This window comes from Lepeophtheirus salmonis, chromosome 12 (assembly GCF_016086655.4).
Source record: "Lepeophtheirus salmonis chromosome 12, UVic_Lsal_1.4, whole genome shotgun sequence".
In the NCBI taxonomy this organism is placed as follows: domain Eukaryota; kingdom Metazoa; phylum Arthropoda; class Copepoda; order Siphonostomatoida; family Caligidae; genus Lepeophtheirus; species Lepeophtheirus salmonis.
The window spans coordinates 3,366,703-3,376,736 of record NC_052142.2 but is presented as its reverse complement, the minus strand read 5'-3'; the positions used below and the strand labels follow the sequence as shown (position 1 = coordinate 3,376,736).

The 10,034-nt window shown below is 31.2% G+C and overlaps 1 protein-coding gene and 1 long non-coding RNA gene across 6 annotated transcripts in view; one reads left to right on the top strand and one right to left on the bottom strand.

Moving 5' to 3' along the window:
• The window catches only part of LOC121127041 (uncharacterized), an 88,873-nt gene extending 85,028 nt beyond the window's left edge, over nucleotides 1–3,845 (bottom strand). For all 3 annotated transcript variants that reach the window (XR_005867458.2, XR_011782801.1, XR_011782802.1), the window contains exon 1: nucleotides 3,706–3,845. This is a non-coding gene — a long non-coding RNA (uncharacterized lncRNA). The remainder of the gene's footprint in view (nucleotides 1–3,705) is intronic.
• Nucleotides 3,846–3,946: 101 nt separating this feature from the next.
• Nucleotides 3,947–9,819, top strand: LOC121127037 (tetratricopeptide repeat protein 37). 3 transcript variants are annotated; one of them, XM_040722396.2, is made up of 4 exons: nucleotides 3,947–4,258; nucleotides 4,318–5,894; nucleotides 5,945–6,874; nucleotides 8,390–9,819. In XM_040722396.2, exons 1-4 carry the CDS (start codon nucleotides 4,079–4,081, stop codon nucleotides 9,375–9,377), a joined length of 3,675 nt encoding a protein of 1,224 aa, XP_040578330.1. In that variant the 5' UTR covers nucleotides 3,947–4,078; the 3' UTR covers nucleotides 9,378–9,819. The 3 variants fall into 3 exon arrangements, with proteins under 3 accessions (XP_040578330.1, XP_040578331.1, XP_040578332.1); XM_040722397.2 differs by having other exon boundaries at nucleotides 4,079–4,258; nucleotides 4,327–5,894; XM_040722398.2 differs by having other exon boundaries at nucleotides 4,079–4,258; nucleotides 5,945–6,870.
• The last annotated feature ends 215 nt before the right edge of the window (nucleotides 9,820–10,034 follow it).

Genomic DNA, 10,034 nt, shown 5'->3' with positions numbered 1-10,034 from the left:
AATTGAAATTCAAGCATCTCTTGTTGATGATAAAGTATCTCGGATCCCTTCTTTTGTAGTAATTCTTAGAGAACATGGAAGTATTTCTGTCTTTAATTAATGAAGATCGATCTAAGCATATGAAAAACACTTCTAAATTAAAAATGTGTCGCTTCATTTATCCAATTGCTTGTGTGTATTATGTTTGACATGTTTCAACATTAAAATAATAACTAATGTATCATATTTATGCTGTGATAATCGTAAGTAAACATATTTATTTTATCACAAATTGATAGATATAACTTTTATGATTTATAATTGATTTTTTCACATAGAATAAGATCTAAATTACTTGAAAGTTACGCATTTTTTAAACATCCATAAGGCGAAAATAACGATTGAAATTACTAATTTGATGATATATATTTTCTTCATTAAACGAACTTTTTAAGGGCATTTCAAAAAAAAATATTAGTGTATTTATGATCACCAGAAGTGGACTAATACCCACAATGACCAAAGAAATGAGAAAGATTGTATTTCTCTGTAATTGAAAGGTTAATGGGAGTTAAATAGACACAACAGTTTCACAAACACCAAACTTTTAAAATACAATATAGTTATGAGAAATATATGGCACTTGAAATCTTTGAGGGCCTGAAACCTTCCCATAGAGTTGGCTATAACTATACGTACCTAAATTAACCAAATTAGATAATTACATGAGGTCGAATAACTTTTTTTAGAGCCGTTTTTGTCGTCATAAAATATTTATTTACGTTTATTCAATAAATAAATTAATTTATGGCATTAAAGAATGACAAAGGAGTTTACATTAATATTTCTTTTACAAGTTAATGAAGTTGGAGCTTTATTCTCATTCTAAATTGAAATGAATGAATATATAGAGTTTTAATATTCATATTTGTTGATAAATATCACTGGAGACCATTATTATTTATTACAAACGTAGTTACATATTCAAATGTCATAGTATCATACTAGAAAAATATACTTAAAAATTCGTTGAAAGAGCCTATAATCACTTGTTATGGTTTTATAACTTGGCTTAATACATTGGAAGTATGAATTCACAATCCCAGATAAACAACTTTGAGAATTCGAATCCTATGGGTAACTACGTAATGCAGCCTGTTTCGTTCTCTTTGGGCAAGAAAGAAGGTTTATGAAGAGACGAAGACCATCGTTCTATTGCAATTTCAGATTGATCCAACTGTACTGAGCTTTATAGTTTTCCTTGCACTCTCCAACGACTCGACCTTTGACTACCTGTCCAAATCCTCTAAGTGGTTTGTCACTCCACAGCCAACCACCTCTTCTTCTGACACATCCTGGGTCATAACGAAGTGGAAGTCGCTGCTCTTGCCTAGTATTTTGCAAATGCTTGTCTGGCAATCCAAGAGTATTGTCCAATATGAATAGTCCGTCATGTCTAATGATATTGTAATTAATAACTGAGAATTAAGTGATTAGCACTCCTTCCATTGGAACCACTGTCGTGTTTGTTTATTTTTCTTTTCTCTTATTATTTATTATATATTGATTTGCTCATCTACAGCTGACCCTGGGTACTGATCTTGTATTCAAAGTTTCAATTGATGCAGATAGGCCTCCCATACTTCCACTGAAAGAGGACACACTGAAGGCTCATCTGTTCTCCATTTATTTTTAATTTTACTGAACCAACACATCGACGCCATCTTGCCATTTTTTCCATTTAGGCACTTTTCCTTTTTTTATCTAGCCATTTTTTCCGTTGCCATTTTTTCCTTGACATTTTTTCCGTTGCCATTTTGCCTAACACCGTTATATAATTATCCATATAGATTATACATCACAAACTCCAATCATGAATACATGTTTGTTAACTCTAACAAAGTAAGTTTAAATATTCAAAGAAAAGATAACACTAATAATGTCAATTTTTTGAGATTATGAGAGCTAAGTTTATATTTCACTTATAATGTAATTTAGGACTGATAAATATTCATGAAATGCAATAATTTAAAAAAGTAAACATTTTAAATTCAATAGGAGTAGTTACAAATTTTAGGCCAAATCACTTCGATACATTATAGGAATTCTACTATTCTTAAAAATTTCTCTAAAAGTAAAAATAAAAACAATATATTATAATCTTGAGAGAGAGGAGGCTTAGACGGCGATATACATCAGATCTATGCAGTTCAGAGTACAGATTATTTTTTGTCAAAAGCATACAATCCTGGAAGAAACGGTAGTTGTTACCGTTTTCTTCCAGGATTGAGACGCAAAAACCATAGACATATCATATATCCCTGAACAATTTAGAAACAAACTTTGGATAAGATAACAGATACTCTTTGTGGAAGGGACAGTCATAATCTATTAATTCAAAACAAAATGACTTGGCACTAATTTAATTGACGGATTTGAAATTTTTTTGGTAAAATTTGGGATATTTTGCAGTTCAATTCAACTTAGATATAACAAGACTTGTTGACCTTGTTATTCCTCTCATTTATAATAAAGGCTCCTCCCATTATGTTCTGCTGTACCAACTATTACAGCTATAATTATTTTTTAGGGGGATATTTGGATAATAATTAACCCTAATTTGCATACTCTCCAGAGAGCTAATTAAAATATTTATGTAATAGAAATTATAGAATATTATGCAATGAATAGTAAACTAACATCGACACTAATTTTAGGAAAAATAATCGTATTTTGTTGCCCTGTAATTACTTCATAATTATGTTAATTTTTATAAGAAAAAACAAGAAAACCCTCTAAACGGAGGCATGACAATTTTATTGGGGGTCATTTTATGTTTATAGCCTACCTACCTTGATAAATTATAAGCTCACGTTGTTATATTATATTATTATTTTTATATATTAGTGAATAGTGCATTTGTGACGTCACACAGTTCAGCAAATCAGAACGGATAATCTAAGCGAATCGCCTACCCTTTTCACCAACTTTTCAATTTCATTGCAATTTATATTAAATTCGGACTATAATACTATTGAATAATGAAGAATATGCCAGAATAGAACTCTTCTAATATGGTATAATACGCCCAGCCCCACAGCTTGTGAAGGGGAACTGCTGGGCCCCGTGGTAAGTTAAATTTATCTGCAGCCGCATCCTTGAGCATCAGGGAACTCTTCTGATATCCCAAAATAAACCCCGTCCCTCAGGTTGTAAAGGTGAAGTGTTGGACCCCAAAGTAGTTTAAATACCACAGCTGCCACGTTTCTAAGCACCAAAGAGTCCTTCTATGTAGGACTACCATAGAGTTTATATACTTTTCTTTTGTTTCCATTAAAACGTTAAGTATTAAGATATCAAACGGATTTGGCCTTGGACAACCCTTGGGGCGGGGTGTATTATAGCATATTAGAAAGGTTCCTTGGTGGTTAGAAATGCGTTGGCGGTGGAGTTAAAACTGTCTTGGGCCTCAGCACTTCATCTTCACGACCTGAGGGCTGTGTGTATTTCGGGATATTAGAAGCTCAGGGAAGCGGAAGTGGATAAATTTAAGTTGCCTCGGCGGACCAGCAGTTCACCTACACAACCTGTGGACTAGAATGTATTATAGCATATTAGAAGGGTTCTATCCTGGCATTTTCTTCCTCATTCAATAGTTATATCGTCCGAATATAATATAAATTGAAATTGCATACATTAATATTGACTTGCAATTAAATTACTCACAATCATATTGCTTACAATGATGTTGCTTCACGATGCCATTACCCACAACAATTTGTCTCACAATGATAAGGTACACAACGATTTTATCTCGCAACGATATTACCCCCAACGATTTTTTCCGCAACCTTTTTAGCACAATCATTACTGATCACCCTTTTTTTTGGAGACAAAGTTGCGGGGTTTAATAAAGCTGAGAACGATTTGAAAAGGATGCCAGAGAAATAACAATAAAAAAAAGGAAGAAGATTTGCGTTTATAAATACATCAGTGCCACCCTAATAGGAAAGAGAAGAATTCCAAAAGGGAAAGAGGTGAAAATCATATTTGTTATTATGATATTTTAAGTAACAAGCGATAACTAATTACCATTACAATGATGGGTGATATCCAGGGTTTGTTGAAGTCTGCTAGAGTCTTAATTGATGATAAAGACTATAAGGAAGCTCTTAAAATTATCAAAAATGTACTAGACATCGATCCCGTCAATTACAATGGCCTCGTGTTTTGTGGTCTATGTCTTCATCACTTGAATAAAAATGAGAAAGGAGTTCAAGTGAGATATAATTTAACAATTACAAGAACATCGATTAAATATCATTGTCTATTTTTTAGGCGTTCCAGAAGGCTATTCGCACTGACGATAAAAAAATATTAGCCTATCAGGGGCTTTTTTCCCTATATGAAAAGATGCGCTCTGAGGCGACTGCTTTGGAAGAAATCAAATCAATTTCTAACACTCTTGGGGATCTTAAATTTACTCAAGCAAAGATTCAATTTGATCAAAAAGACTTCGAAGCATGTTTTTTTAATTTAAATAGGGCCGTTAATATTTTCGAAAATAATGGCGATAAATCTGATGTATTAAAGGCATTGGACAAACGTGTTAAATTTTCGAAAATTGCTGTTAAATCCCGTTTTGCAGAAGTAACGTATGAATATATATATTACATTTATCAACATCGGAAAGATTTAAAATTTGATCTGGATTACTATTTGAGCCTGATTGAGAAAGTAATTCCATTACAGAAATCTTTGAGCCGAAACATGAGTTTGATTCGTATCTATCTTGAAAATCAAGTTTACGACAATAAAGCAATAAAATATTCTCACTTGGCCGTTGAATTATTTCCAAGTTACGTTTTTGGATATGAAAATCTATTTAATTATTATTTAAAGTTTATGGCTTTAGCTGATGGTTGCCCAGTCAAATGCAAAAAATCATACATGGAAAAATACTTGGATCTTAAACCAGACTATAATATGGAATTCTTAGTCAAAGGAGCTATTTATTTTGAACATCAAAGATTTGAAGAATCAATTCGTTGTCTTTCTTTACATAACGAGCATATTTACGGAATGGTACTATATGTGAAATGCTTGTACAAATTAAAAGATTTTTCAATCATTTTGATTCCCATAAATAAAATAATTAACAGTTCGAAAGACAAAAGATGTATTCAGGAAATGAAAGCGCTTAAAGTTCATGTTCTCTACCTCACTTTTCAAATAAATGAAATAAGTTTTGAAGGTATTGAGTTTGATGATCAGCTTAACTCACTTCGGAATAACGTTAATGCATTTCGAGGCATACTGAATGATGACAGCTGTAATGAGTTAGCTTCAGGAATATATGCCCACGTTATAGGACGCAATGATAAGGCTCTTCAAATTCTTAGCTTTTATAAAGATTCATGCTTCGAAGCTGCTCAAATATTTGGTATTTACCATCATAATAATGATTTGAGAGAGGAGGCGCTACTCTATTTTCTAAAATCTGTCTACCTCAACCCGTGCAATCCCCTACCTTACAAATATATTGCAAGCTATTATTTGGATAGTATGGCGTATGAGAGGGCTCTAAAATGCTATGCAAAATGTTACAAGCTAAATCCATTCGACACGGAAGTTGGAATTTGTATTAGCAATATCCTTGGAACCTGTAAAAAGGATAAAGAAAATTTATATTTTCTGGATTGTATTAATTCATCTAAAATATTATCCAAACAATGGGCTAACATACGTTTAGGTATTCTTCAATTGAATAATCAAAAATCAGAATCTGCAATATTTCATTTGCAAAGTATAATGCACTCAAAGGACGGATGTTATGAAATCAATTCAGCAGAAGCCTTGGGAGATGCTTATATTCTTAGGGGTTCGTATTATAGTGCGTTGAAAATATTTTATGAGTAAGTGTATATGTACTTTCCATGTATTTAACTATTTTTATTTTTTTAAGGATCATGAATTTTGCCAAGGGTTCAAAGAAGTCTACCTATTCTGAGTATCGTATAGCTCATATAAAGTGTCTCTTAGGCGATGAAGACGGGGCTGTAGGTGATCTTGAGTCTGTATCTTCAGAATCGGTACTTAAATTTAAGGGGTTGGCCGAAGTGTATTTACAGTCTTCAAGGAAATATATTAATCAGATGCTCGATTCAAATGGAGCATCAAATGCCTCACTTGCCTTAAAGTATGTCTATCAAGCCTTGATTAAAAATCCTTATGTATGTTGTCTTTGGAAACTAGCTGCTGAGTGTATCAGCACAGTTACTGACGTAAGTGAGCTTGTCCTTCGTAAATATTTCGAATTGCCGAAGGAAGTTGAATTGGATCTAAACCTAATTGAAAATTATAAATTATATTTGATTAAGTTAGGAGTTCATTTTACTGTTCAAGGTCTTAATTGTAATCCGTTCGAACATAGTCTTTGGCACGATTTCGGACTTCTATACTTTTTAACTTTAAAAGAACAATCACTTGAAAATACATGTAAGATAGTTACATCAGTGAAATCTTTAAAACGTGCTATTCAGCTTTCGCCAACGAGTTATCGTTATTGGAATACACTGGGATTCATAGCTTTTCATATAAATAATTTTTCTTTGGCTCAACATTGTTTCATCAATGCTGTAAAAATTGATACTACATATGCTATATCTTGGACTAATCTGGGTGTCACGTATATGACTTTGAAATATAATCTACTTGCTAACAAAGCTTTCCAAGAAGCACAAAATGGAGATTCAACTTATTCACAGGGTTGGAGTGGACAGGCTCTTCTTGCAAAAAAGTATAGTTCTGGAGAGTGTATGGATCTATTACGTCATGCTGCATTGTTAGGATATGAACCTCTTTCTTGCTATGAGTATGGAGTGCTCATTTGTAAGTAAGTGCATTATTTTTGTATTCGATTACATATTTTACTAAAATAATTCATTTTCTTGGATAATTATGATAATATACATATATATATATATGATAATAGCTAAAGTTCGTATTAATGTCGGTATTTATTCGTCTTGCTTCTAAATTTTCTTATTATTATGAACATTTATCAATTATAGCAGTTTGTAGCAAATAATTAAACATTTTATCTTTTTAAATTGGAGTAACATGATTGAGAATCGTAATTACATATTATTGCTGCGTGAATATTATCAAATATATTTTTTATATTTGGTTTGGCAATAAGTCCGTTCGGAAAAATGGCATTCGGCAAATTGTTTGTGAACGGGTTACTACATACTAATTCAAATTTTTGACAATAGTCCGATAATTATGTATTTAGTCGAAACGTATATCTTTTTTTTTTTTTTTTTTTTTTTCGGTGTTGTAATTTTTGTTAAAAGAAATATACTACCTTGATATGTATATTATTTTTAAGTGTTTCTCAAATATTTTAAATACCAGTTGCACGTGCGGTTTGATAAGTTTAAATTTAGGGTGTAGACGATAAAAACTCTGCTCCCCAGTATTAATTGTCAGTTCCATTTTTATTTCTAAACATATAGTAGTAGCTCAATATTTTCCTAAATCTGAATGAAAAAGGTCTTTTATTCTTATATAACTTAGTTATTTAGGCCCCAAGATAGTCGACATCGACAATGCTGACGTCACATCTATATATTCTATACAGAAAATACTTTGAATACTGAATATAATTTATCAAATCTGAAGATTATTAGTGAGATATATACAGGGTGCGACAACATAACTTTCTTTTTATAATTCGTGGCAGTCAGACTGTATAAGTACTAGCGGAAGGGCCTGATTTAATTCTGAAGGCGATATTCTTAAATTTTCTTGGAAATATAGTCAGCTCCTATTATGGGATGGAATAGTGAGGAAAGTCAGTTTGCTGTCGAAAATATATGTTGCCAAAAAATGGTTTGACCGAATATATGGTAAAATTAAACTAATTGTAATTTAGCTTCTGAGTGCTATTTATGAATATCAGTTAATTGCTTCAAATTAGGATAAACAAAAAACATTTTTTTCAATTCATTTTCATAATTTAAAATTCGCCAAGTTCTTTGAACGGGAATAACTCTACAGATACTGATGTTAGAGAGCTAAAATTGGTACCATTAGATTTTATGTGACACAAGGGCTTTAAATTGGTCCGGCAATCGGAACCGAATTTGTTAAAAAAAACATTTTAAAGACCTTATATGCTTACATTTGAATAACATAATTACCTAATATATATATTTTTTTTTTAAATAATAACTTTTTTTATATATGTTTTGTAATTAATATAAATTAATTATATTAATTGAAATCTTGTTCGCTGCTTATTACTTGATTTTTTATTATTATTTAACTAAGATAAAAGAGAGAGGAGTGCTTTTATGAATAATAATGATGATAGTTAATTTTAATATATATTATCTTTTTGAAGGGTTTTGAAGGATACAAGAATAAACAAAGAATGCTTTGAAAATTATTCCTATATGATTGAAAAACTATTTGGCGTTTCTTCAAGTTGTGACTCCATTGAAAAGTTTTTACGAAGATATCCCTTCAATGCTACTGGTTGGAATATATATGGAATATTGTTAGAAAGTATGGGGCATTTTAAATCTGCAATTAAAGCTTTTACTCAAGAGAAAATTTTGTGTAATGATTGTAATTTAAATTTACCGAGAGTTTATTATAAATTGGCGTATTATACTAAATCAATCCAAGAAATATCATCTCTTACTTCATTAGACATGGATTCATCATCTCTTTTGTCATTAAGCTACTATAGCAGTAGCAAATTGAAAAATGCTTACTGCTCGTACCAATCCTCTTTAAAGCGAGCAACATCTCCTCAAGATAAGTCAAACATATTAATTGCCTTAGGTACAATTGCATATATTGTTGAAGGACCTGAAGTATGTAAGACTCTCTTGATTCAATCAACAAGGCTTGTTCCATCTACCTTACTACCACTAAGTGCTCTCTGTATTCTTGGCATTAAGATGCACGATGTATCTCTAATATTAGAAATTCTACAACAAATGAATATTGAAGAAGATTCTATTATAATTAAATCTATTGTGCAAGCCTTCCTTCAAAGGAAACCAAGATGTGCTGTAATATATCTTGCTAAAACTCTACATATTCACCCATCTCTACCAAACATTTGGGAAATTCTGAATTATTTGTTTATCATTTTTGAGTTTAATCAATTGAAACCAAAAACTTTCTTGATAACTTCTAATGAAGAATCTGTAGTTTTAGGAACTTTATTGGAACTAAAATTTTTTGGAAAAACTAAGAAAACATTGAATAATATATTGAAATTAGTACATAAATATCCATTTCAAGCCAAAACATGGACTATATTGTTTAAAGTTCTGAAGTCATCTTTCATCAGATTAGATAGGATTGCCTCTCTATAAAGTATTTTGGTACGGAGATATTTCAGAGAGCAAAGCGAAATTTCCAATTCAAAAAATAAATTAGTTATTTTTGGTGTCCTTTCTTATTAAAATGGTCTTTAATTTTTTCTCATATGATGTATTATATTAAAATTAATTAAGTACCAATACAGTCGTTAATCATAATCAAACATAGATGCGTACATGTTTTGATGGATGGTTTTTGGTTCTTTTGTACAATGGTAAATTTAATTGTTAATATCGAACGTGTTGAAACGGATACCAAATGTAAACATGGGGGGGGGAGACTAGTTATAGTTATATGATCATAGTTTTTAAGTTGATAATTTATGTATTTTAATCATCGAATTTTTGTCTCATTCATATGAACCATATTAATTTGATATAAAAATGGTTTGTTCCTCCTTACAATTTGGAATATATAAAAAATTGACAAGTTTCATAGAGCGTAGATGTTTTTTTTCTATTGAGGATTGTCTTTGAATGATGCAACTTTCCACAAAATAGAACCGTGGTCAAAATATTTGAGAGGAAATTGCGTAAATACGTTATACTTACTAGAAACGTGAAAATTGCTGGAGTTCTGTGTAGTATAAAAACCCTGCCTGCAGGAATGTAATAAAAAAGGGTAATCGCAAGAGACGTATATCTTCCCGG

Bases quoted from the DNA above. Each gene is read 5' to 3' on its own strand.
- LOC121127037 (XM_040722396.2), top strand. From the start codon at position 4,079: ATGATGGGTGATATCCAGGGTTTGTTGAAGTCTGCTAGAGTCTTAATT. The intron at 4,259-4,317 runs GTGAGATATAAT...TCTATTTTTTAG, and splicing joins AAAATGAGAAAGGAGTTCAA to GCGTTCCAGAAGGCTATTCG. The intron at 5,895-5,944 runs GTAAGTGTATAT...TATTTTTTTAAG, and splicing joins GCGTTGAAAATATTTTATGA to GATCATGAATTTTGCCAAGG.